The sequence below is a fragment of the Coturnix japonica genome, chromosome 5, assembly GCF_054131305.1.
Source record: "Coturnix japonica strain WE chromosome 5, WE-NBRP24, whole genome shotgun sequence".
Classification (NCBI taxonomy): domain Eukaryota; kingdom Metazoa; phylum Chordata; class Aves; order Galliformes; family Phasianidae; genus Coturnix; species Coturnix japonica.
This window is the reverse complement of record NC_140667.1, coordinates 38,848,358-38,874,455: the sequence shown is the minus strand read 5'-3', so window position 1 is coordinate 38,874,455 and position 26,098 is coordinate 38,848,358. Positions and strand designations below refer to the sequence as shown.

General features: G+C 37.5%; 1 protein-coding gene across 44 annotated transcripts in view; it reads right to left on the bottom strand.

Annotated features, from left to right (window-relative positions):
* NRXN3 (neurexin 3) overlaps positions 1 to 26,098 on the bottom strand; it is an 887,795-nt gene that overhangs the window by 219,637 nt on the left and 642,060 nt on the right. For 43 of the 44 annotated variants that reach the window (XR_014946731.1, XR_014946732.1, XR_014946734.1 and 40 more), the window contains one exon: positions 2,710 to 2,891. Coding sequence is in view for 35 of the 44 variants with exons in the window: in XM_085549250.1 (XP_085405376.1) it covers positions 2,710 to 2,891 (182 nt within the window). In the remaining 9 variants the exon portion in view is untranslated. Of the gene's footprint in view, positions 1 to 1,395; positions 1,585 to 2,709; positions 2,892 to 26,098 lie in introns of those variants that run through there. The other variant, XM_085549276.1, reaches the window with a different exon arrangement.

Here is a 26,098-nt window from a genome sequence, read left to right as displayed (position 1 = left end):
GAGTGAGAAGGCCAGAATTTAGTAAATACCATCCTTAAAAAATAATAGTTTTTATAAATAAGAAGTCTAATTGGCATACCCAGAAAGCCCCAAAAGAAGAGGCCTCTCCAGTACTCATTCAAAAATATCCATCAGTCAAAATAAATAGAAAAATTCCTCCCCAAAAGTCAATTTATTTTGTTAAACATACATAAAATGAGTTAACATCTGTTTTGCATGATTTAATACCTACTTTAATTCACTTTTTTTTTTAAACACAGTTTCATAACTTTTTCCTGATATACAAATATATTTCCGCTATATTTTTATCATCATTTGAACCACTGACTTGGTTTTTTTTTAATACTGGAAGACTGCCTAATGGAAGGACAAGGCTTGAGAAAAAGAGGATGGACAGCATCTTTGAACATGACAGCACACAGCATGTGGTAAATTTCAGTTAGCTAGGAAGACTGATCCTACGGAAAGCTTGCATATGTCTTGCAAAGTAAAATGTCATATATGGTCTCACATTTCAGTTGCCAAGACATACCTTTAAGATTTCAACCTTTTCCAAAATAGTTTTGATGTTAACTCACTTCTGTGACTTTCAGTAATTTACATAAAATAATTAAATAATTATACATAAACTAAAAATAATGAACTAAAAATAACAAAGTCGTCTTAAAGATATTCAAGAAGTCAGTAGCAGTTTCAAAGATAAAAAAACACTTATATACTGTTTAAAGTAGCATGAGGCTCAGACTATGTTTTCTATTTGAACATTGGTGTTGTCAACAATAGACATGGTAAGGGGGAATACCAGACACAGAAATGCACAGCAGCATACCTTTGCTTTTCACAAACAACTGGCAAATCCTCCTAATCCACAATGACCACAAAAGAACAAGAGAAAGCTGAACTACTGCATTTGCTGCCAGTGAATATCTTTAGGCATAAAATTGGCCAAACTGTACCTGAAGTGGCCAAGAGAACTTTTAGCACTAATACCAACCACAGTTCATATCTTAGGTATCTAATGTCTCTAGATCTCTGATAATGCTAAAAAGACAATCAGTCAAAAAAATAATAATAATAGTAATTCAGTTTGACTCATTTGTAACAGAAGACCAAATGACAGAGGAAAGCCTGTGCACCATTGATGCTGAAAAAAACTCATTATGTACATATTCCCATTGTTAAAAGTTCTCAGTAAAAGATTAAAATTCCCTGTTGGTACTTGTGCACATTTTCCCTCTTCCTTCTACAGAGCACCACCCTAAGAAGTGTCTGGCTTCCATTTTCTCTGCAACACCCCAGAGGCCAGCCAAGAACAATAAGATGCTATCTTTTTTTCCCACCTAAGACCTAACAACCTCATATCTTTTTGCCGCTCCTCAAATGCCTTGCATACTGTTTTCCAATTAACTGACAACCTTTTACAGAAATTTTATATATTATAATAGCTAAAGAATACATTTTCTTCTTCAGTCATGTCCAACTTAGCTCAACAAGTTACAGAATTCCAGCCTGCTTAATAGTGCTTCAGTTTACAATATCTTCTCTTTTTCAGTGTGTGGGTTTTGCTTTTGTTTGGTTTTTGCTCTGAAAAAAAAAGTAAACATTTCTTAAGGGGAAAAAAGAGAAAATGCCAGGCTTTGATCTTACTTTCATTCCAACACAAAACACAAATGGAACATTTGGAAAGAACACAAAAAGAGAATCCAAAACTGGTGACAGTGTAATGGTTCCAGGCTATGCTCCAATCATTTTAAACATCTGAGCTTTATAACAAAAATCAAATTGAAACCATTTAAAATGCTGGCAATGAGTGTGAGCCTTATACTTTGCTTCAGAAATGTTCTGCAATATTCCTTGCATTTCCACAAGATTCTGAACATTGTATATTCTTCCATACCAGATTAAGACCTTCAGTCATTCACATTAGGTCTGTATATTGAACTGTGACATTCCTCATAGTTATTTACACCTTCTCTAATCTCCAGTGAAACATCAATAATGCCCCAGCTCAATCAAACCCTGAAAATGTCACATCCTTCTTCCAACATGAATTAATGCGTACAACATTGGAAACACAACCATCAAGCAATATGACCAACTTTAGCCTCTAGTAAATTTCTTAACTACTTAGTTAGAAAAGGAAAATAAACCCAATAGTGTTTTGCCCTTAGTCTTCTCCCCACCTTATAAGGAAAAACACACACAAAAAAAAATTCTACCTTCTTGCAAAGCCATGCTATTTGGAACTACCCTGCAATAGCAAACATCAGTTGTATTGACTCTTTCCACACTAGGTAAGAATGTGGTCAGTTCTTACTTTACTTCCTCAGTGAGAAAAAATAATTGTTCCTCCATTTCATTCTTACCCTTCTGAGAAGAGCAATAATCCACCAAAAATTCAGATGTATTAGTGACAAAACATATTCACTCTGTTTTTACAATTCTTGAATACATTTTATTGCTACTGAATGCCATAAGGCCTTCCCCTCAGTCTCCATTTTTTCTGGCACCAAGATTTGGCTCCCTGCCGGTCACATTCAACAATTCTCACTAACCCTGAAGACTACCTAAACTAAGGTAGGTTAATTTGGTGAGTACTGAAGATACAAAAAGGACTGAGAATGTCATACGTTATTTCATCATAATAGTTTTCTTTAAACATATAGAGACATGCAGGTTTGACATAGATGTTGTTTCAGCTGTACTCACTATGTGCAGTTGCAGAAAATCACCAAGTCCAGGGGCACTGTCAATCCGTACAAGAATGCCATCCTTCACTGTTGTGCTGAAGCCCACAGCAAGACGATCTGTCCTTGTGCTTGGTCTGTCATTAGCTGGCCAGGTGTATAAGATGAGGCCTCCACTCTTCCCAAATATGTATGTGGCACCAGCTAGAAAACAGAAAATTCAAAGAAAAAAGCATTAATGACACATTTCATTTATTTGTCAACTCTGGAAATAATTCTACGGCTTCTAAAAGGAATATACACAAATATATGCTTTCATTAGTTAACTTTGTAAAAATCAAGATATTCCACTGATCAGGCTACTGATAGCACATAGAAAGAATCAGGAAAATTAAGTAGATGATGAAAATACACATTTACAGACTCCAGCTGGTAATAACTGAGGACATCGTACTCTAAGATCTTCTCTTTTGTGACAAATGACATTGTGAGCCCTCTGAAATTGATAGCATGCATTATAAGGTGCACAAAATGGTTATTTAGACTGCCCTCTCCTGATTAAGACATGCATTTTTCCTTCTATAAAGACACAAATTTCCCTTCGTAGAGCTACAACTCTGGAATGCTAGACTAGACTTTTTTTCTGACAGAAAGAGATATGAAGGTGAAGTAGCTTTTTAAAAATCAGAGAAAATTTATCTGTTCCTTCACCATTAGGCTCACACTGTTAGACTCGTAACTAAAACTCAATTTCTTCCTTATGGAAGGTGCATCTCTCACATGAGCATGGACAAAAGAATGCAAATACTTCCAGTAAGTAAACTAAATGCGGATGTATGTTATTCAGAATAACCCAATGTTCCTACATGCATAACACTGGGAAAACCACAAGCAAATTAGCAGCCTCCTACTTTTGGTATAAATCACTCCGGGCATTTTTACTGTATGCAATCTGCTAAAGTGTATTTCAGGTTCCTAATGAAAGGTATTTCAGTTCCTGAATAAAGGCAAGCAGTCTTTGAGATAAAGTGAAGAGCTTATCAAGAATTAATGATTTCATTAGTGCTTAGTATCACCCCAGACAATGCCTGATAGTACAAGACTTGTGAAAGGTGACAGAGGCAACTATACACAAAAAAACCCACCCAAATCAGACACTGTTTCAGAAATGCTGGATTTAGTTTCATTTGGGGATTCAAAGAGAATATTTGGCCTCTTGGAAGCTGTCATGTCTTCAATGGAAGACTATTCACAGCTGTGGACTCTTTTTTTTTTTTTTTTTTTTTTTTTTCCCAACAGCAAACCTCCACAAAGCTGAATACTGTCCTCCACATTCAGTGTCAATCTCAGCTCAGTAAGACATGCAAGTGAGGGATTTCCACTGCAGATAAAGAAGCTGAAAGCAGAAGTATTCAGAAACCACTTTCTCACTTGTACTCAGCACTCCAAGTTACAAGCAGGATTTTTATGACCCAGCCTCTGAGTCTCTTTCAAAACACAACTAAAATTGCCATCCTAGATAGAAAACTTCATGTGGGTCAGAAATGCATCTCAATGCCCCAGCTACCAACTGCACCTGAGTTTGTAAGCACAATAATAAAAGATCAGAAGCTACAAAATAGAAACCCAAACCACTCAGCTCTCACTTCAGAACCAGGTATGAGAAATGCAGGAAGACCTGGGAAACATTTTTTGGTCTGAGAGAAAACATGTCTAATGCTATTCCTTACCTCCCCCCTCCCCCCGCCCCCCAGGTGTACCAACTAGCAATGTGCATCAAGCAACCCTGAAGAGAACTAGTGTAGTTAGATGCAGAAAGAGGTTGTATTTTACATTCTATACTTCATCTCTACACGCACTCATAAAGCTGCAGCTCCATTAAAGCTGAGTATTACATATTAGTGGAAATAAGATACACTTTGCCCTCATTTAAGAGGCTTCTAGAAATCTCAACACACATTACCAGGACAGCAAAGACTCAAGCGCATAGAAGGAAAACTTATAAATAGCATACTCAGAGTGAAAATATATCCATGTTCTTGTCAACTGCATACCTACCATAACATACTATCAGTAAATTCAAACAAATATGTCTGAGCTCACAGTGAAGCAAGAAATTTTCCTCAGTTCTGATTTAGAAGAACACAATGGCATAATGGAACTTCGAACACAACATTTCATTTTAAAAAAGGTTAAATTCTACAGGCGGAACTCTATCTGTTGATTCAGCTTTAGACTCAGGATGGGCAATACATAACTTGCAAAATAAGTATAAAACATTTTTGTAAGTTTGTTTTAAAACCCATCCCCCAGCTGTATATGTTAACTTATCAAATTAGTTGGCAATGACTGGTAATAATCTATAGCTTCTGCCATGGTCTGGGAAATCAACTACCCACCACAAGCTATGTTACAAATATCCTTCTTCAATTCATTAGCTTGTTCTGAAAGTTGTGCATTGCATTACAGACTAAAACGAGGCACTGCAGTTCGTTAAGTAAAGCAAGATGAATTTATTTATTGCTAATGAATTCATGGATTAAGATTTGCTTTCCAAAACTATTCTCACTTGAATTCCAAACAGGTTTATATACAAAGACAAACCTGTAAGACAGTTCTGCAGTATTTATAAAAAGACAGATGATTTTGTTGCCTCTCTAAGAGCCATTTGGATGCAGGTAGAGCATGTCAGAGCTCCTGTGAATGCCAATTATAACCAATTATGTCTTCATAGGCCTGTCATGGGACATAATTGATTAAGAGAGCTCATTTTTCCCCCTCAAAGAAAAAAGACTTCATTTCTAGGCTTATCTTGATGAAATTCAGTACTCATGCACATAGCACAATCAGACACAACAACCAAAGGAATACTAGCCAAATTAACTTATACACCCTCACAGTACAGATGCCTTCCTGATATCTGATCTAAATCTACCCTCTTCCAGTTTAAAGCCATTTCCCTTTTGTCCTGTCACTACACACCCTTATAAAGAGTTCCTCCCCAGCTTTCCTGTAGGCCCCTGTGAGGTACTGAAGGGAGAGGAATCTTTGATATTGTCCATATCAGTTACTTGCATGATAATAGTTGGCCTGGTTGGCTTATCTATGCATAACTTAATATGCAACTATTTGCTGGGTACATCAATATCCCTTCCCCTGAGGCTAGGCAGGATGTGCAGAGTCTTGTTTGGAAGCTGATGGCACCTTAACATTACACCAAAAACATTTCCCCAGAAGTATGAACAGAATAGTTTGTCTACTCTAAACACAAAGTACAGACATTAAGTAAAAACCGGAGAGGAAAAATAATCAGAGTTACTACTACATAGCCATCACATTAGGAAAAAATATATATTCAAAAAATCCAGAGATTTTACTTGAATGCTTCTATTTGACTGTAGCAGCTCTGACTTTATGGAGTTTGAAACATGATAACTGAACAAAACAAAAAGTAAAATTGGAACTCTAGACTTCAGAAAGGGAGATTTCAACTTCATACAGCATGACAAGGCCATAAAATCTCTGACTGGCCTTGCTTAAGCTGGAGCAAATGAGCAGGTTGGACTAGTTTACATACAGTCTTAAACCAATAATTATGTTTTCTTTGTTGTGCAGTACACAACTGTAGACTAATTAAGTAGTAGTAGTGTTAAAAAAAAACAACTGATGAAATTACTGTCTGTTCAGCTTGAGATCCCCTCCCTGTACCTAAGGTTTGTTACACACTCCTTTATTATGCAAGGGCATGCATGTCTTTCCCCCAAAGGCATTCACTATTCAAGACTGACAATTGATAATACACTGTTAATGAGCATCTACTTGATATTTAGTTTTTCCTCATTGTTCCAGGCTTAGTTATATACCTCATTTAATAACGAACTCCAAAACTGCAACTACGCCCTGGAAACAGGGAATTCTGAAAGACTGATTAATTCCACAGTATTTGTCATTTCACTGTTTCCACTGAATTGATTACACTCCATTAAAAAAAAAAAAAAGTAAAAAAAAAAAAGTGCGCAGAGTTATTTCCCTACTCAGTTATGAGAAATCCCATTTCTCATAGTGCCCTGGGCCACATTGCCTGTACTAGGTGAAGAATATGCTCAGCTACTGTGCTGGGATGCTGCATACAAAATTTAGAGGTCAGAGAAAACAAGAACTAAGTAGGTTGCTCTGAAAGTAATGCTTTCTATTTATTTCCATGAAAACTTTTACAGATACCACTACAAAAAGTCAATAACAATATTTGCTAGAGTGAATTCTCAGCTATAAAACACTTTTCAACAGTTAGCACCATTAGCTATTCACTTCATTTTTGCCAGCAATGAACAAGCATCTGCATGACCCACTGAAAAAAAATCTACACCAGTGAAGGTAACCTGCAGTCACCACTGTTGAAATACATCACCCCTTGTCTCACTGTGCTAAGATTTGTTGTTTGGTCTCCATAGATCTGCAGTCAGTGCGTGCGTTTGGTGATAAACCTTTCCTTCATACATACTGCCATGTCAGATGATGTTTGTCAGTCAGACAGCCTCTCTGCTGCTGTCACATGGCAACAGCATGTAATGGAATACCGTTAGGAAGGTTCAGCCTCTAATGCCGTATCACCTCTGATGTCATTGACCAACATAATAAAATAGGAGACATTAATTGCAGAGCAGCCCAGTTTAAGGCAAGAAGCTCACCACAGAAAATTTATAACAAGAATTGTCGTAGTTACAATCCATAGAAAGAAAAACCTCTCAGTGTGTTGTGTTAGGACATATTTACTTGAAGTTTGCGCCACCACCTTTAATTTTAAATAACTATCACTTTTTCTAATCATCACTCAATTTTCAAAACATATCTCAAGGAAGAATGTCCTTCAATCAGTGCAGAAGAACTGCAGCAGCTCTATCCTGCCTAGAATTAATTCTGTAAAGCAGTGGAGAACAAGTCTGCCACATTTACACATGATATAACTTTTCCTGTCCCTTAGGGATCCTGCAAACCTCCTGATGTTAAATAAAAATGTTCTCTATTTGCATCCCCTAAACCACTTTGTCAGCAGTCCATTTTCTGAGCAGCCCAACTCCAACATACTCCTAACGTGCTGTGGCCGGGAAAATGCAATTTTGACAGATATTACAACCTGAAAACTACAGTGGCAACTGCACATTGGGATGCAAGTATGAGGTTAACGGACTATGAAGAGTACAGTTCCAATTTTTAAAACTGGAAAGTACCTTTAGCATAAAATTTACTAATGGATTCATGCCAATTTAAATGCTGTAATAACTATTGGAGTTAAAACAAAGTTTGCCAGGATCCCACTTTCCTTCAGTTTCAACAGTCTCAACTGGTATAATTTCATTTACATTTTTTCACAACTAAAAAACTTCTAATTAATGATTCAAGCATAAGGAAATAAAGACAACAAATAATTAAATGACTGCTTCAGGAAAATTCCCTTCCTCCCCCCTCCCCAGACTAAAGTGATGGTCTCCACAGGCCTTCCAAGTATTTTATACTTATAAAATATACTTATAATATACTTTATATTATATAGTATTTATTTATTGATAACACATATGAAGAAACTGAAACCTAGACAAAAGCAGAATTCATCAGAACCAAAGTCTTGTTCCTCCTTCTCAGAAATGCCCTCTCTCTGGCACTTACTAGTCTCTCAGTGCCCTAGTTCCTGTATTCCCCAGTCCTCTAGTTTAAAAGGTCTACTAATGCTAACACCTGCTTAATAAGAATAAAAGATGGTTAAAAAAGTTTAAAAGGGAGTTAATCATCATAATCTGGCTCACTTTACCATTCTGTAACAAGATCCTTCATGGAAAAAAATGAAGACAGACCTGATATTTCTTATTTAAGAACTGCTAAAATATTCTTTTATTTATTAAGGAGTTTTAAATTGCCTATGAAGAAAGTAAACAAAGCCATGAAAAATGCAAAGCTTCCTGTCTCAAAAAAAGCAAGCTTCTGTTCACAAAAAGAGTTCACATGAACAAGCTTTTTCCTTTCGGGACATTCACTTGTCTCTTGACTCTGAGACCCAGACTGCATAGTATACCCATCTCATTTCTCATGTATTGACATGCAATACTTATTTCCACCTTTAAAATGTGAGGGAGATGCTTCCATACAAAGAGGAGGAGTTAGGAAATCAGCAAGACTAATACAAAATGGAAGCAGCAATTCAGATCATGCCTTCCCTCTTTCTTTGTCTTTTTTAATGACAGCAAATTAATATGAGTCACTTTCCTCTCAGTATGTGTGCATCAGCTAGCAATCGAATCAGACAGTATGCTGCTTCTTATTAGTTACACTGCATTAAAAAAGATGGGAAGAAAAGAGGGGGGAGGAAGGGAGTTTTCCTTTTACTACTAAACAGTCCAAGAAAGCTTACACTCTATGAATTTCACCTAAATTCAAGACAGTGGGAATACTGACTTTTCCCCTCCGATCTGAATTTGTGATGGGGATGTTTGCCATCTCAAAAGGAATGTGAGAACTAGCAGCTTACTGAAATGGACCCAAGATGGCCAATGACATATCAACTTAACAGATTACAAACAGGAAATAATCTTTGTAAATATTTTCATTTACATAAGAATGTGTGAACTAGTTCATTGTCATGTCTTCAGCATGACTACACTACCATCTTAAGCAGACACCCAGGGAAAACTAAGAACAGAGCAAGCTACTTCCTTAAAGTACCTACTCACACTGAGTCCTTTTAGCAATTGATTCAGCCCACTGCGGTTTGTTTACACAGTAATCAGACCTTATTTCAAAGTACTTATCCAAATTCCCCTTGAAAGTGCAGAAAGTTTTGTATTCAAAAAAATGGCTTACAAACCTTTATAGCAATCACATAATTCTGCCACTAATGTAGTGAATTGTACACCAGACAGCCAAGTGACCCTTCAAAGAGCTTCTGACAGCATCTTGTATTATACTAAGAAGACTACAGCCAGTAGACAAAGTAAGTATTCTCCTTTAATCAGTGCTTGCTTGACCACAACTAGTATAAAGAATACAGTTTTGAAGGCTCTAATAGAAGACAGACATTGATAAACTGAATATCAGTGGGGTCTACAAAAGCTGTCCAGGAAGCTGAAGCCCATCCCCTGTCTTGAAAAGAGAGGCCAATGGAATCAGGCTTATTCAGCTCAGATAGGATAACTTCAAGGGGACCTAAAGGCCATCTTGGAGCACCTGCATTGTGGCCAAAGAGAAGATAAAGATAAGCTCTTAATTGGTGAACAGCTTGAGAACAAGCAGCAATGGACACTGTTTGAAATAAGAGATTCTGACTTCACACAGTAGGGAAAAGCTTTTTCATCATAAGGATGGGCAGGCAGTCAAAGAGGTCATCCAAGGAGATTTAGGAGTCTCCATGCATGGAGTACTCAACATATAACAATGAGAAAGCCCAAGCAATCTGACCCAACCTCACAGATTACCCTGTTCACAGGGTTTGAAGTAAAGACTTTTTATGGTCTCTTTTCAACCTGTTAATTATATGAACAGTTACTTTCTTCATTTTTCATAGTTGCACTTTCTAAACAGACTGGTACACTACTTCTCATACTGAATGACACAGTAATCTGTCCCTATGCTTATTCCCACAGTGCCAACCTTGCCTTGTAGACTGTTACAACTCTTAGCCTTCAAGTCCTCTCTTTCAACAGAGACCAGTTGAGTCAACAAATTCAGCCCACGCAGTTTTAAGCAGACATAACAGACATCAATCTAGAAAAGGTTCACAAGGGCAATACCTCCAGGACTTCTTTGTGTACTGGAGCAAGAGAAGAAAATATCCTACTAAAAACATGCGTTACTCATAGCAAATACAGAATTTGCATTAGAGGAGGACAAAAAAAGCAAAAACCAAACGAAAACAACAACAACAAAAAAAAAGAACTAAGCTGAAAGAGATAAAAATAAATTACCAGTAATACAATTGAAAAATGAAATACAAAATTTGCTAAGTACCCAGAAAACAGTGTCCAGTTACTCTGATTTTTGTAAGACTGGTCTAGGAGCACAGATATTGGGGACCAAAAGCCACCTGCTATCTGGTGAGAAACTTCATTAGGTCCCACTGTGACTAAATTCAGCAAAGGCAGATAGAAATACTTCTTAGTTGCATTCTGCTGCTGGAAGAGAAGCTAAAATCTGAATGCAATTTCTTATTTCTTGGCATTTCCTAATAAAACAGCCCCACAGAGAGAATGCCATTGGGGAAGCCCAGAGGGCAGTGTGCCAGAGGAGCTGAACTGAGAGACTGCTGTTAGCAGATAAAAGCGCAGTATGATTCATAGCACATTTGGGGCCTGAAGTGAGAATAGGTATGTTAGTTTACTACAGTACCTTTAAAGAACCTGAATGATAAGAAAATGGAGTAGGTACAGCTCATGATGAATGGAAGCCCAAGTGTTACTACTGACCACAGGCAATTCAGGCAGGCCCTCTCTAAAAAACTCTTTAGTTTTGATCCTTAAACTGTGTCTTATTGCATTAAAGTATAAGTAGAAAACAGAAGTTCAAACACAAGTGCTGTTCTCTCACTTTCATTTACTATTCTCATGAGTCTTTAGAAAGACAACATCTAGCTTGCAGACTACAAGGTTTTGCTTAAGCATAGGTAAATCCTCATCCACCCTTACAAATCTGTTTACATTTCTACTGTCACAGGTAATAAATAAGTAAACAGAATTTACATTTATGGCCTCCATAGCAGGAGATCAAAACCAAAACTTTCAGGCTTGAATGCCAAAGAGGGCTGGACTCAAAATACTAGCTATGGGATATTTCCCAGAGCCACAGAAAGTAGCTAAATCACTTAAGTTAACAGCACAGCTGAGAGTATGAAAGAGGTTTTCCAAGGTCTAACTTGCTGGCCATTAGCAATTCAGTTCAGATCAGAAGCATGCTATCAAAATTACTGAATTCCATTCTGAAACCCACTACTTATTATAGCAAACAGATCGGTTCTTTTTAGATAAATTGAACTCATCTGGTCTCCCAATGAAATCTAAGCTCAGAGTTCTGATCTTTTTAACTTTACATCAAATAGAACATCATCCCAACACAACTACTGGAAGGCCAGTAAGAGAAGAAATGTATGATTAGAAGCTTACCTCCCCCATAGTCTCTCTAACCTTTCCCCAAAGTTGAATCGTTGAAGTGTTAAAACTATCCAGAGCCAACAGCACACCACACAAACCTTTCCATAAACAATATGCATCTTCCCTTTTCTCACTACCATGGAAGAACAGATACCAGTAGCAGAGTGGACCTATGTGAGCATTAGACAGGCAATCTCTCCAAAAGCTATTGTACCAAAGTAAAAGGCAAGTGTAATGGTTGTTTAATCATTCTCACCATGAAGTGCCAATTCTTTAGTCTCTTATGACATTCATGAATGATGCAGAGGGCTGGCATGATGAATGCAGAGCAATTCCAACTGACAGATACTTTCAGAGAATTTATATCCTTCCCACACTCCCAGGACAAAAGGACTCTTGAGCTGAGTTATCATTTGTTCCATGAGAGGATTTACAGTCTTGCCAGTAACTCCTTTCACCTTTGCCTATAAAACATTTATTTTGATATACTGATTGTGACCATTCAACAACAATTGTATCTGAAAAAAGTCAGCTAGGGAGAGAAAAAGCACCGTGGTTCTGAGTAACTTGCTCACCTTGACCTAGGACTTCAGTCCCCTCAACCAGTTTGCTTTGTCTTCGGTATCAGCTCTTTCCCAGTATCCTCTGCTGTTCCCATTACAATTATAATATAACTCAAGGGAGACATCTAATATCCCATGCCTGACTACCTTTCTTTCAGAGTAAAATATGAAGTCTAGCAAAAAAAAAAAAAAAAATTTAAAAAAAAAATAATAAACCAATGACCACAGCCCTTTTTTATTCCACTAGAAAGCAGCTTTGAAAGGCATCAGTTTTCACACCGCACTGAAGTGATCTATAACTTACAGCCATGGGTCTTCAGTGGCAGAGCTGCACACAGGCCTCATCTGGAGGAACAGGCTGATACAGGTACACAACACCACAACCCCAGTAGCACTGGACAGCTAAGATGTTCCTACTGCTACAATGAGCACATCATCAGATTGTGCAATGCATTTTGGCCTGCAAAAGGCCAACACTTCTTCCGTCTAGCAGAAGCCACCAAGGGCTCTTACAGCTTTGATATTCATCCACTATGAAAGTTTTTCTGACAGTATGTTTTCCTCAAAAGCTCAGCAGTTAAAATTTAGACTGTAAAATGCATCATCTCAGATGCCTAGAGTCCCTGGTCTCCAGTTGCATGGAACAATATTCTCACTTGTGTGGACTGAAAGGGTTTACTTGTGTATGGAAAGGGCTGTGGGCTGCCCATGTTAATCTAATGATAACAGCAATTCCTCTGTGCTTCATTTTGAAAGCATTAGATGACTTCAGACACAAAACCAGTAAGTTTCTATGAATATTACAGATAATATCCATAGCATCCTCACAGAAAAAACAACAACAACAACAACTAAAAATACAATGTAATCTGTTAAAAAGTTTTAATTACACTTTTTGCTACATTTTTGCACCTGTATATAGCAGGTGATCTTAAGTGCACTGGCACATCCTACATTTGAAGGGAATTCTATAAAATAAAGATAAGGAATTTGAAATGCCATTGAAATTAGTTTATGTTACATTAAAAAACAATGCATCACATCATTACATAATGCTATGGTAGACTACTAACACATGCTAGCCAAACACCTACCTAGGCAAGGAGAACAGACTCAGTTATCTACACAGCATTTGATGTGTATTACTATGAAGCTTTAGAGAATTTAAATTAATAAGGCTGAGGAAGAAGCTAAAGCTGGGCAAACACCACCTCTTACTCTCATCAAAAAAATGTTTTCTTCACTCAGATCATTTTAGTGCAACTCCATCACTGTTTCATGGTCGATTGCCAGCTGTAGTCTCAATAAAGCATTATATTTCCTCCCAAATAAATGATCTAGTAACTAAGGGAAGAATGCTTTTCTGAGTTCACCTTCCAGATGCCAAAGGCATACAATTCTACAAAAAGTTCACTTTTTCACTTCCTAAATACGGGATAGAGAAGAAATCTCACTCAAATAATCCAGAAAAATAAATCCTAGTATATCTTTTATTCTCTCCTGTGCTGTAAATGCAAGCTATTGATCTTTCTCTTGCTTTCATGCCTTTCACACACTTCAGTAATACAAAAGGTTTTTTTTTCTTCCTCCTTTCATCTCTAGTTCTGGAATGACTCTTACACTCTATATTAAGGGTAACTCATTATTCCTTAAACTACAACACTTGCGTCCTACAGAGCCCTACAGGTGACAGAGAGCAAGCAAGTAGCACATAATCACTTACCTCCTGACTTCTTTGAAGAGTGGAAAATAAAGGAAAAAAACTTAAAAGTACACAAAAAAACCAACACCTTACATTTTCCAACTTGATATCACATTTTGTGTTCTAGGAACATCCTTCTGAAAACAACATACAAATAGAATTTGTCCCAAGATAAAAAGTAACTTTCAGTATCTGCACTGAAGTTCAATTAGCAGCAATGAACAACACTGATGGTATCAGAAAACGTAACTTCTTGCTCCTACTGAAAACAGAAATCACATGGGTTGCCTTCCTATAATTGCCTTGAAATAGAGAACCATAGGATAACTGGAGAAATATCTAGAAGGTGATGATGCCCTCCTCTTCACCAACTTGAAGAACTAACAAGGATGTTTAGTCACTTACCCAGTTAAGTTGTGAATATCCCAAAGTAAAGATATTCAGCTACTTCTCCAGTGTTTGATCTCCCTAATAATCAAACACAACTTTCAATATTCCACTTAGTGTTTGTTGCTTCTACTATTACTGCTGTGGGTCTCTAAGAAGAGTCTTCTACAAACTCTTGCTCTGGCAGTTCAAGATAGCAGTACTACTCCTTCCCTCCCTGCTGTTCTCTTGTACTCTCCTCGTACCAGATTCTCCAGCAACTTCATTGCAGGTTAGCAGCCTTCCACCAGACTTGCTCCATTGCCAGTATCCATCTGAAACTGAAGCCCAAATTTGGGCACAGTATTCGAGATGTGGTCTCAAAAGCGCAGAGGGGAAAAATCCCCTCAGTCTGCTGTCTGCACTGTTAAGGCAGATCACTGTGAAGTTGGACACCTTTGCCACAAAGAAACACTGCTGACATATTCAAATTGTCATCCACCTTTTCTAAAGAGCTGTTTTCCACTAATCTGGCACCCAGCCTGTCCCGTTTCAGGAGGATTCTCCACACCACATATAGAAACATTTGCTTCTGTCAGACTTCACAGGGCTGATGATCGCCTTCACTTGAGAGTGCTGAGGTCCCTCTGAATCACAGCTGTGCCCACTAGCTCATAAGCCTTTACCCATAAATTAGTATCACATGCAAGACAGTTGAAAGTGCCTTCTGTCCCATCTAGAACATCGGTATACACATTAAATAGTGGTATCAGCATTGACCTTTGAAGGACACCAAAGTCATAGACTGCCTGTTGGACTTATAAGCACAGACAGCAGCCATTTCAGTTTCCCCACACAATATTATCTACTTATCCATTCTGTCTCTACCTGTTTGGCTACAGGTATACTGCTGCAGAAAATATCAAAACCTCGATCAAGGCCAGATCAAGGCAGTACACAAAGCCTGTTTCATTGTAGAAGGCAGTGAGGTTGATCAGTCATAGAAAACTTATGTTGGTTCTTCCATGTTAGTATTTTCTTTTTTAGCTTCGAGGCTAATTCTCTCTGTAGTCTTCCTAGGAGCTGAAGTTAAGTTGATTGACTTGCATTTCCCCAGTATCATCCTTCTGGCCTTCCTTGAAGATATTATATTTCCCTTTTCCCCTCCTCAACCAAAATATATCATTAGTAACATTTTCATTGTTTTGTTTTCTGCTTTCTCTCTGCATCTCACAACTTCTCATTATATACACTTAAGATCAAAGCAGCACAGTAAAGCTCTTGGATCTTAATATTTACTCTATTACAGAAACAATTTCCTCTCTTAGAATGTACTATCCTCAATATTCCTATCAAAAAGATCTCCCCTTGCGACAACTCAGAAAACCACTTTCATAGTATGGAAGTGTTACTTCATCTATTCAAGGACATGAAAAAAAAGGAAAGCTCTTGCTTCAAGGTCTCACACTTTGTTCAAATAGCAGAACCTGCTCCTGAGCTTTGATTAGCTTTCACATGCAACACATTATTACCAATGTTCAGCATACAACAATGCCCTATTTTCTTGCAAATCCACAGACTTGTCTTCCTTTTAGTGGGAATGTGCCTAGAAATCCAGTTAATTCATCTGACCTTTTCTCTTTCACTGTGACCACATCAAATGGCTTCTGATGCGGTACACTTGAAGCTATAGACTGTTTCTTCAGATTCAGGTATTCTCCAGATCCAGCTCAGCTTTGTTCCACCTTTAGCAGAGAATAAGATTACTACAGAATTGTTTTGCTTTTCTGTAAGAAAATGCTGTTACAAGATACTCACAAAGCCTATGGGAGCTGTGGTTTTTTCAGAGGAATTCTTTCAATGTGTCATTCTGACAACTGTATCTTCCCTACAGTACCACTAAAAATAGTGGGATGTATATTTAGAAATATATATATATATATATACATATATATATATATATATCCAATAAAAGCCAGTTTTCTTCTACAGGCTTCAGAAGTGCAGGTTGCTATATGGTCTCATTTTTGATTGTTCAAAGGCTCAATGGTAATTCCAAAAGGTGCCTTCCACACATTGCAAATTTTGGAATACTTAAGGCATTTATTTCTTCCAGTGTGCACTTCCCCTGTCACTTTTGCTAATTCTCAAAAATATTCCCATTTAAATGGGAGTCCCTGTATTTTATTCTCTCAATTTTATCCTCCAGTGAAGCCACAGAATACTGACTTGGTAAAGCCACAGTAGCTGCCATACAAGAACAAATGTGAGGAAAGTAAGCAACGATGTCTAAACCGAAAAATTCAGCAACTTAAAAACACAAGTTTTCATTTATAATTAAATGTGCATGACAATTTGCAGTAATTCAAGACAGTATCTACTTACAGCATAATTCACATTCAAATACAGTACGTTCTGTAACCTACTGAGGAAATATAAGGGAAAAAATCACTGGGAAACACAAGTTGCTACTAAGTTTTCTAGATCGTATGGGATATACAAAAAATTCTCCCATCAAACACACTTTTCTGTAACAATGCATTCCACAAGTACACAGGATGGATCATTCTTTCATTGCAATCTTCACATATTACTGTCAGAATAGATCTATATCACACACAGTGAAGTGGTGTAATAGACCTTTTCTGACCAGTTATTTTGGCATTCGACATAGTCTACAGCAGTCAATTACAGTTACGGTAGAGAAAGTAGATTTTTTAAAAGAGAAAAACAACAAAAACACAGCAGCTACACCACACAGAGAAAAAAAAAGCCTAGAAACCGAACAAGACAAGTAATGCAACAGCTGCAAAATTCTATCCTTTGAGTTAGGTTTTTAACATTTGCTGTGAAAGAGCTGAAGACTGTCAAATTAACACAAGTTAATTAGCACTGCGATAGCTGTGGCTAAGCTACCTCAAGCAGTTTGTATAAATAATAACAAAGAAACACACACAGATTGTTTCCAAGTGGATGCAAAAATAACTGCCTTGTGTCCTCACTGAAGATCAAGAAATCCAGATACTGAGCAACTATGACATTTCTGTATTCAGTCAGTGATGACTCACAAAAATGGAACTCTCTTAATCACTGATAAACAGAGTCTGTATCTAAAGAATGTCAGTGAAAACAAAAAAAAAAAAAAAGAATTTTTTTTGTTTGTTTGTTTTTACAGAACTCATGATTGAATTCATGGTTTGTTTTAATTCTTTTCTTTCTAACAAAAATGAACAACAACGACAACAAAAACAACGCAGCATAAACATAAATAAAAGCTTGCCATGGAAGTTTCCAAAAGCACAAGATTCAGATCCCATGGCAGTAGTAAATGAACATGCTTCCCCAGCAGAAATATATGAACCACCTCCCAGACCAACCCTCAACAGCACATCAGCATCTTGTTTAAGTTCAAGAAAGCGTACCTCTAAAGTCTTTGAACAAACCAAACTGAAAAGGACCCACAAAGATTGAGCTCAACTCCTGCAACAACTTACACATTATCACTCGGCCCTTACTTTTGGATGAGGAGATTCATAACGCTAAGTAAAATATAACAGAAATGTATTATTTTACTTATTGTGAACACAAAAGGGAAAGGTTAAAGAAGTGTCTTCTTTCAAACAAATGGCAAAAATTCACTTTTTCTTCTCCAGTAACATTGGATTGAAAGTTTTTGCACTCATGTTTATCCGTCCTTCCACACTATCCTTTGTTTACAGAAAGACTGATTCCCAGTGTTCACTTCTCTGGATCTTCTCCCATGACACACATACTTGATTCCCATGAGAAAATGCTTATGAAACGATGATTGAGGGTAAAGGGCTTTCAATAAGGCAGAACAATCGTAGTTCACTCTAAGTCCTTCTTAAACACACTCACAACCTAAAGCTGGCCACTGCTTAGACTATATCAGTACAACCCAAAGATACTTCTTTTAAAATATATCCTTTCTGGAACTATTCAGTAACACTATCCCATTACCACGCCTCCCATAAATTGTCTTCCTGCTTCTTGCTATGATCATCTGCATCTGGTTTCATGTTACAGTGTAGCATCTTCAGCATACCAACTGAAATTAGTCATTTCTTAGTCCAGCACTGTCCAAGGGGATCCTGATGTAACAAGTCTTTTAACTGCCACAAAGCATGGTCACCAGATCATATTGAAATGTTGAGATTTGAGAAGTGTTCATTTTTCCTCATTTACATTAACTCAAATTATTAACATCTAAATTTGCAAAGAAAATAATATAGGTATCTGCTTATAAACAATTACGTACATTAGTCAGAACTAAGGAAACAACTAATGAGATTTTTAAAATCTCCTTATTATATGTATTGCTCATCTAAGGGGAGTCTGAAAGATGCTGGCATTGAGAAAAGGGATAAACTTTCAAAGTGGCACCAAAGCCAAACAGCTAGAAATTATGAGCTGAAGTCAGGATGGTAGATATGACGAAATGATAGTCAGCTGAGAATCAAGGACAAAAAAATCTAAGCAATGAACAGACTCCATCAGTGGAAGTACTTTCTGGCTAAGTACTTGCAATGGCCTGACAGACCACTGTGCAGTAATTTCTGATGTAACAAAACATTTTGCTTCTTGCCAACAGTGAGACACAATACTCCCTCACAGACCTTCATGTGACCTTCCTTCTCACTTCAAGGCTGTAATGCCTAAGCCTACCATCAAATTTTCTATTCACTTTTCCAAGAGACACAGATAAACTCTCCTGCACAAGTGCCTAAGGGCCCTGAAAATCCAGTGCCAACACTTGTTATTTCTGGAAACCAATTCATGTTCCTGTGTAACTACTGAAATTTTATACAAAACCTGTAACCATGGCGTCCCAACATCATTCAGATGTGTATTTAAAGTTCTTTTCAAGAGCCAGTTCCAAGAACACCACCACTACTGTTTGTTTCTTCCTCTACCCTTCCACCTTCCCCCCCATCTGGAACCTTTTGCTTGGGGGCTTTGGTTTGACATCGGTATTAGTTTTACTGCTTTTTTTTTTTTTTTTTTTTTTTTTTCCCCCTCCCTGCTGATGTCTGCCAGAGGCAACAACACAGTGACTAAAAGACCTCCTGAGAGGATAACAAACCCTTAAAGTTTTCCTTCAGAGCAGTCTCCAGCTGTTGCTAACTTTATCCATTTATCTCTTCACAGCCTCAATTAGAGCAATTGCATCCTGGAACCAATTTCCTCCTCCCTCCTACCGAAAAGTCTTTGGTCCACTTGTCAATTGGCATCTGTGTTTCATTACTTGCTGGTAGCTCAAAGAACATCTTCCTTCCCCCGGCAAATTACTCCTAATCAATTCCTTCTCTGGTATCATCTCCTCAGCTCTTGAACAGGCACATACATAACATTGCATGCTAGGAAAGGGCTAGGAACTTGGTGCATGGGATACCTCCCCAGAATTGCTGTTTGTTCTGGAACAGCAGTTGAGTTTCAGAGCCTCTCTCTATCCTTCTACAAAGTAGGGAAGAGAAATACTTCTGTCTTTACCGGGTGCTTTGAGAGTTGTTTACAGAACAATGCTTGATCACTTCAAATGCAAAGTCTTCGGGCAAGGGTCAAACAACTAAAAAAGGCATTGTCAACACTACAATATACTGATTGTTTGCCCACAATGGACTTCCCAGTAGCAGTTTCCTAGATTTTAAATCAGTTGCTCTACCAGACAAATCCTTTGGATCAACTCCTATTCTTTGTCCCCTTCTTACACCAATAAGCTGAAATACCCAATATTGCAGAACAACTACATATTCTATATCCAGCAGGGGAAAAAAACAAAGTCACCACTTTGATGCATCATCTAGGGAACCTTAACCACATTAAGTGAACCAGACTGCCTGATTCAAAGGCAGAAAAGACTGACATCACCATAAAGTGTGACTTGTATCAACAAAGACCATTATATCTTGCTTTTCTGACAGGTGGATGTTGTTGCATCCTACTATTTCAATATTTCTTAATATCGAATCTATTTTGTGGTTCTGTACTACTTCCCACACATCAGTTTAAAAGAAATGTGCTCTAAGGGAATTTATGTCTGTATTTCTGTGCACGTCTCCTCTGTTTTGAAGCTGTTGGTTCTAATGCTGCCAGGAAGGAATCATAATTAGCTGTGAAAACACAAGTTTTTAATAGTTTGTCAGAGTGCCAAAACACATTGAAAGCACGTGTGAATGTAGATTCAGATTCATCAACTGTTTCTAAGGGATGCAGAACATACAAGGGCACACTACAAAGATTTAAAGGTTGGGTTTTTTTGGTTTTTTTGCTAGTACATTTATAACTGCTGGAACTGAGTTGACACAGTTCTTAACAAGGATATCTGCCTTCAAGTTTATTACAATAGGAAGTAGCCACAAAGGTTTTAACTACATAGTTTCCTGTACTCTTGCTACTAAGGCATGAAGTGCTTGAGCCAAGAACTGAAATTCACCTTTGAATTCTGCTCACTTCTGGTTGTCCCAGGTGAAGTTGTCAAGATTAACAAAGTCATAAGTGAAAATCAGCACCACCAAACATATGCTGGATGTACCACCTTTTGCCTCTGTTCTGTACAGACATAGCACTAAGCCTTTAAGGGTCAATACACTGTCATGGAGTAGTTCTCCTTCTGTCTCCTCATCATCAGTAGGTTTTCCCTCTCTGTTTTGCAGAGCATGGAACTCCATTATGAACACATAGGTCAGAATTAGAAACATTATTCCATATTCATATTTTTTTTCAACGTGGAACTAAAAAAGCCACACCACTATCTTACCCTAAAATGAAAATATTCCTGGTCCCTTTGTCACAATAACTGAAACAGGAAGTTGCAACTCCTTTTCTTCTTCTTATAAGTACTTCGGAGCCCATAGGATGTATGTTTGTGTGTACGAGTAAGCATATGACAAGTGTAAGAACTACTACAGACTGACTGGATAAGCCACATATCAAAGTTCTAGTTGGGGAAATCACAAGCTTTGTACTAATATCTCCAGAGACACAAGCCTTTCTAAACAGTAAGTAACATCTGATTTGGAATTAAAATGAAAAGGAAATAATATAAAATAAATATAAAATCTATGTTGGAACGCAAAGAAACTGCTTAAAACTATTCATAAAAGGGCAATGAATGACACCATGGAATCTGTAATAAAAAATGTGTTTAGAAACAGAACCTGACCTTATAATTTATATGAGGTATTCTGCTGTCTCTCCTTCCTACTCAGAAAAATAATTATCACAGATTATGGTAATGAGATCTCATAATACAGTTACTCCAACAGACATACTATCACACACATGCACACAGCAACCTTGAATGAGATTACTATCAATGAATGAGACAACCATCAAAGAACAGACAAAGAATTTATGATTCCTTTCTGCTATGTTTACACTGACTCCAGACACAAAATACAGCTCCAACACCACACTGCAGCAGCCCCACAAAGTTTTAATACAGCAGTTTCCTCACCCAGAAACATTCTGTTAAAGTAAATTCCAATACAGCCCAAGATTTCATCTTGAACATCTTTATTAAGAATACCTGCATGACACTGTCTCTATAAATCATGATATTATCTCCAAGCTGTAATCATAACACTGTGCATTTGTATTTTTATGTTTCACGGTGCTTAGGGAGAATAGATATCTTCGATTGACAGTCAGGGAAGAAGGAACTCAGTATTCCACAGTTCCAGAAGAACCTGCAATTCTAAGTAGGTTATGTAAGAACTGCAGAAACACAGCACAACTTCAGCCCTATATGACTTACCAAGCACCACAAAGTCAGTGACACAGTAGAGAAAGAATTCAGAATTCCCAGCTAAAGAACAGGGATCCCAAAGGTGGCCCCAGAATGCAGTACATGCTCATCTAAACTGGGTCTCAAAGAGCCGTGTAACTGTAATTATGTAACATATAATTATTCAGCCACTTTGATGGGAGTCTATTTGATATCAGTAACAGATTAGGATGAGGAAGAAGCATCAATGAGAGGTGACAAAGCCCTTTTCATGGAATCAAGTTTGCACAGAAGAGTCCCTAGTATGAAACAATGAAGAATTACAAGTACTGACAATAGGAGATGCAAAAATCACTGACATTCCTTCTTAAGTCTTTTCCCTCTGAATATAATCAATAGGACCTCTTGCTGCTCCTTAACTAATCTCAGAAGCAGCTTCAATTCACAGGAAGGAAAAGTTTTTCCTGTCATACCAGGGACAAGAAACGTAAGCAAAGCTGCTGTTTGATATTTGAGGTCTGTCTTTGTTTAAAACACTAAAATAGTATCACAGTGGTTTTGTTTGTTTGTTTTTGTTTGTTTGTTTTTCTTTTCTAAGAGAAAAACAAACATTCAACAACAAAGAGCAGGCTGAGGATAGGACAAAGCATACACTCAAACAAACACTAAGACACTTGACATTTATGATTCAGCGGGCAGTACTTTGTTTGCTATAACTGCACTGAAGATCCCGAACCACTGCTCCCTACAGCAGAGACTGGGAGACCTGAGATAGTTTTACACCAAGGCAACGTGTCTTACTACATGAATCCATGTCAGGTAGTACTACAATTGCAGTCTCTGCATAAGAAGTAGCAGAAGCTATATGTTATTCAACAATTACAAAAATTGCAGTCAAAAACATGCTGCTCAAGAGTAGAAAGGGTGCATACAAAAGTGCACTGAACTGGAAACAACACCACAGAGCCCTGCAGCAGAATGGTCAGGAACATCTAATTAGCTGCTGCTGAACTCAGTTACTTTAACTGAAATTTTTTGGATTCCTTTGTAGATATTTTTACCAGAGTCAAATAACCTTCCCCCCTCCAAATCAGAGAAGAAAATGAATTTGTGGGATATTTACAAGAGATTACATTTATATATCTGTATAAGGGTTGTTCCATAAGTAACACCTCCTATTTCATTATGTTGGTCTACAACATCAGAGGCATATGTTGGTGGTATGGCAGCAGAGGTTGAACCTCCCTCCTTCATTACATTTTGTTGCTGTGTGACAGACGGCAGCAGAGAGGTAGCCTGACAGAATGGCATCTGATATGGAAGTGCAGGTAAGTAAAGGCATGGCATCAAATTCCTCCATGCAGAAAAAATGGCACTCATTAACATTCATCAACACTTGCTGAACATTTATGGAGAGAAAACAGTGGTTGTGAGCATCATAATGGGGAAAGTTATATTCTTCAGCATTAGCAACTGCAACAGTAGGTCGTCTCCACTGGTGCAGATTGTTGCAAGCACAGCCTGAAGGCTCCGGCTCATCACTAGCAAAAATGCATACCTAATAGTGGTGATTATGTTGCAAAATTGTGTTTTTTGTAGCTGAGCATTTACTCTGTCAGGTAGTGCTATTGCCCTCCTTCTGTCCATTACAGTTTCCATAGAAATTAACAGGAGACGTTACTTTTGGAGCACCCAACATAATATAATCAGAGTTGTCTATGTGGCATAGATGAGTCTCAACTATTGGTTCCAGGTTTCCTTTTGAAGCCCAAAACTAGAAATTTCCATACGAAGAAACTTCTGCTGTTCTTCACTCAGGACGGTAACCTAAATCTCAACCCTTACTCAAACTTTCCAATTAGAGACCTTGGAATAACTTGCACAAAAATTTCCGACCAGAGAGTCTTATGTCAGTGAAATGAAAATGAAATATAACTCTGCATTTTCCACAAGGTAAGTGTAATTTCTTCCTGTTGTTCAAGGCTCTATATGTGAAACCTCTAATGTATGACAGACCACTTTTGTGTATAATTCAGTTGAAGGGGAAAAAAAATAAAAAATAAAAAATAAAAAAAAATCATTTGAAAACATTTCCATTGGTATTAAAGACACAGAAGAGGAGATTTGTTACAAATCATCTAAAATTGATTCACAAATAGAGTTATTACTAAAACGTGCAGGAGTCTTATTACCAGTAACAGCAGTAAATAGTATATTCAACCACTTGTACACATAACAATCACACAACTCAAAGTATCTGAGATGGGGAGAATCACAAAAAAAAAAAGGGGGGGTGGGGTGGGGGGTGGGGGGGGAAGCAGGAGTGTGATTCTCATACTCAAATTATACAGATAGAGACTTAAAAATAGCATCCTTCAGAACTCACCCTAGAATCCTCTGCTGGGAACGTCAACAACAACATAATATTGCAACTTGGAGATATCCACCAAAAGCAAATCGATGGATTTCATTAATAATATATTATCACACATTATAGAATGAGCAGTTCAGAAACTATAATCTGTTAAAATTAAGTATTCCTCACAATCCTTCTCTTCAGCTCTCACTGCAAATGTAACCACACCATCACCCAAGAATTAAAACATTTCCAACAATGTTGTTCTTAATAACATATTTACCACAAACAGACAGAAAAGCTTCAAATGACAAAACAAGTACAGTACTAAGCCATATGAAGAACTAAAAGTTCTTCCTTCCTTACATAAACAGAGCTCTGATCCTGCTCGTGGCAAACTCAGCTGCAGACCTTTCAGAGATCTTCAGTGCATCAAGAGGCACTTAAATGTTTATCATCTGAGTCTTCTTTAAGGCCATCTATCACACCTTCATGTTACTTTACATACCACATTTTGAACATGTGAATTGAAACATGCTTCTTTTCTAATCCCTCAAGTTATAGAGATGCAAATCACAAAGTATCAAAACTACAGTCTTTGATCCAAACCTCGCTGAAGTCTAAGTGTATGATATAGGATCAGTAATGCTTTGAAGGAATCTCAAATAAGCCTCCCCATTTATGTTAGTTATTCTCCATGATAGAGTTATTTAAGGTATAACGATACATATTTGAAAAACTCTGACAAGTAAATTGATATAGAAAAGATAAAACCAAAAAGATTTGAGCTCATCTTTAACTGCTACTATTTCTTTCACCTATATTTAAGTAGCATCTGCTAATAGGAGACTTTAGCCAGGGGAATACAGCTGCTCACAGTATACTTCATGCTCAGTTCTGACTTAATTGCATATCATCAAACACTCCCGACAATCACATTCAATAGCTGATGAACCTGCTAATGAACAAACCTTTCTCAAGAGCAGTATGAGAATTAAAAACCCCAAAACAGAGTAATGATATCTTCACACTCCCTGGGGAATACCATTGCCATTTGATATTTCAGCAAATGGGTATGGGTAATTGTAGAAGGAAAATAATAAATAAAAATAAAGCATATCTTACTGGGCTGAAAAAGATGTACTTACTGGCTTGGTAATAAATATTTCAGCTTTTTTAGTTGTGTTCTAAAACACAACTCACATCATCTGATGTCCATTTTCTAAATTTCCTTTTAGTTTGCAATACCATAATATCTGAACATGTGCAAATTGGGGAGGAGGCACATAAGCTGAAAGCAGTTATTAACTTGGGACAGATGCAGCAGACAGGGGGTTGCTTGTAAATAGCAGTCATCGGTCTCCAACCTATGTAACCACATGGCATAGAGGAGGGGATACTGGAGGGAACACTGAAAGGGAAAAGTATTTAATAGAGAGTAGTTTCCCAGTAGGTAGAGCACAGGAGGCATAACTGAGGGTGTAATCAAGACACATGCAATTTTCTCCCATTGTGTCTATGCAACATTTAGTACAGAAACAATTTG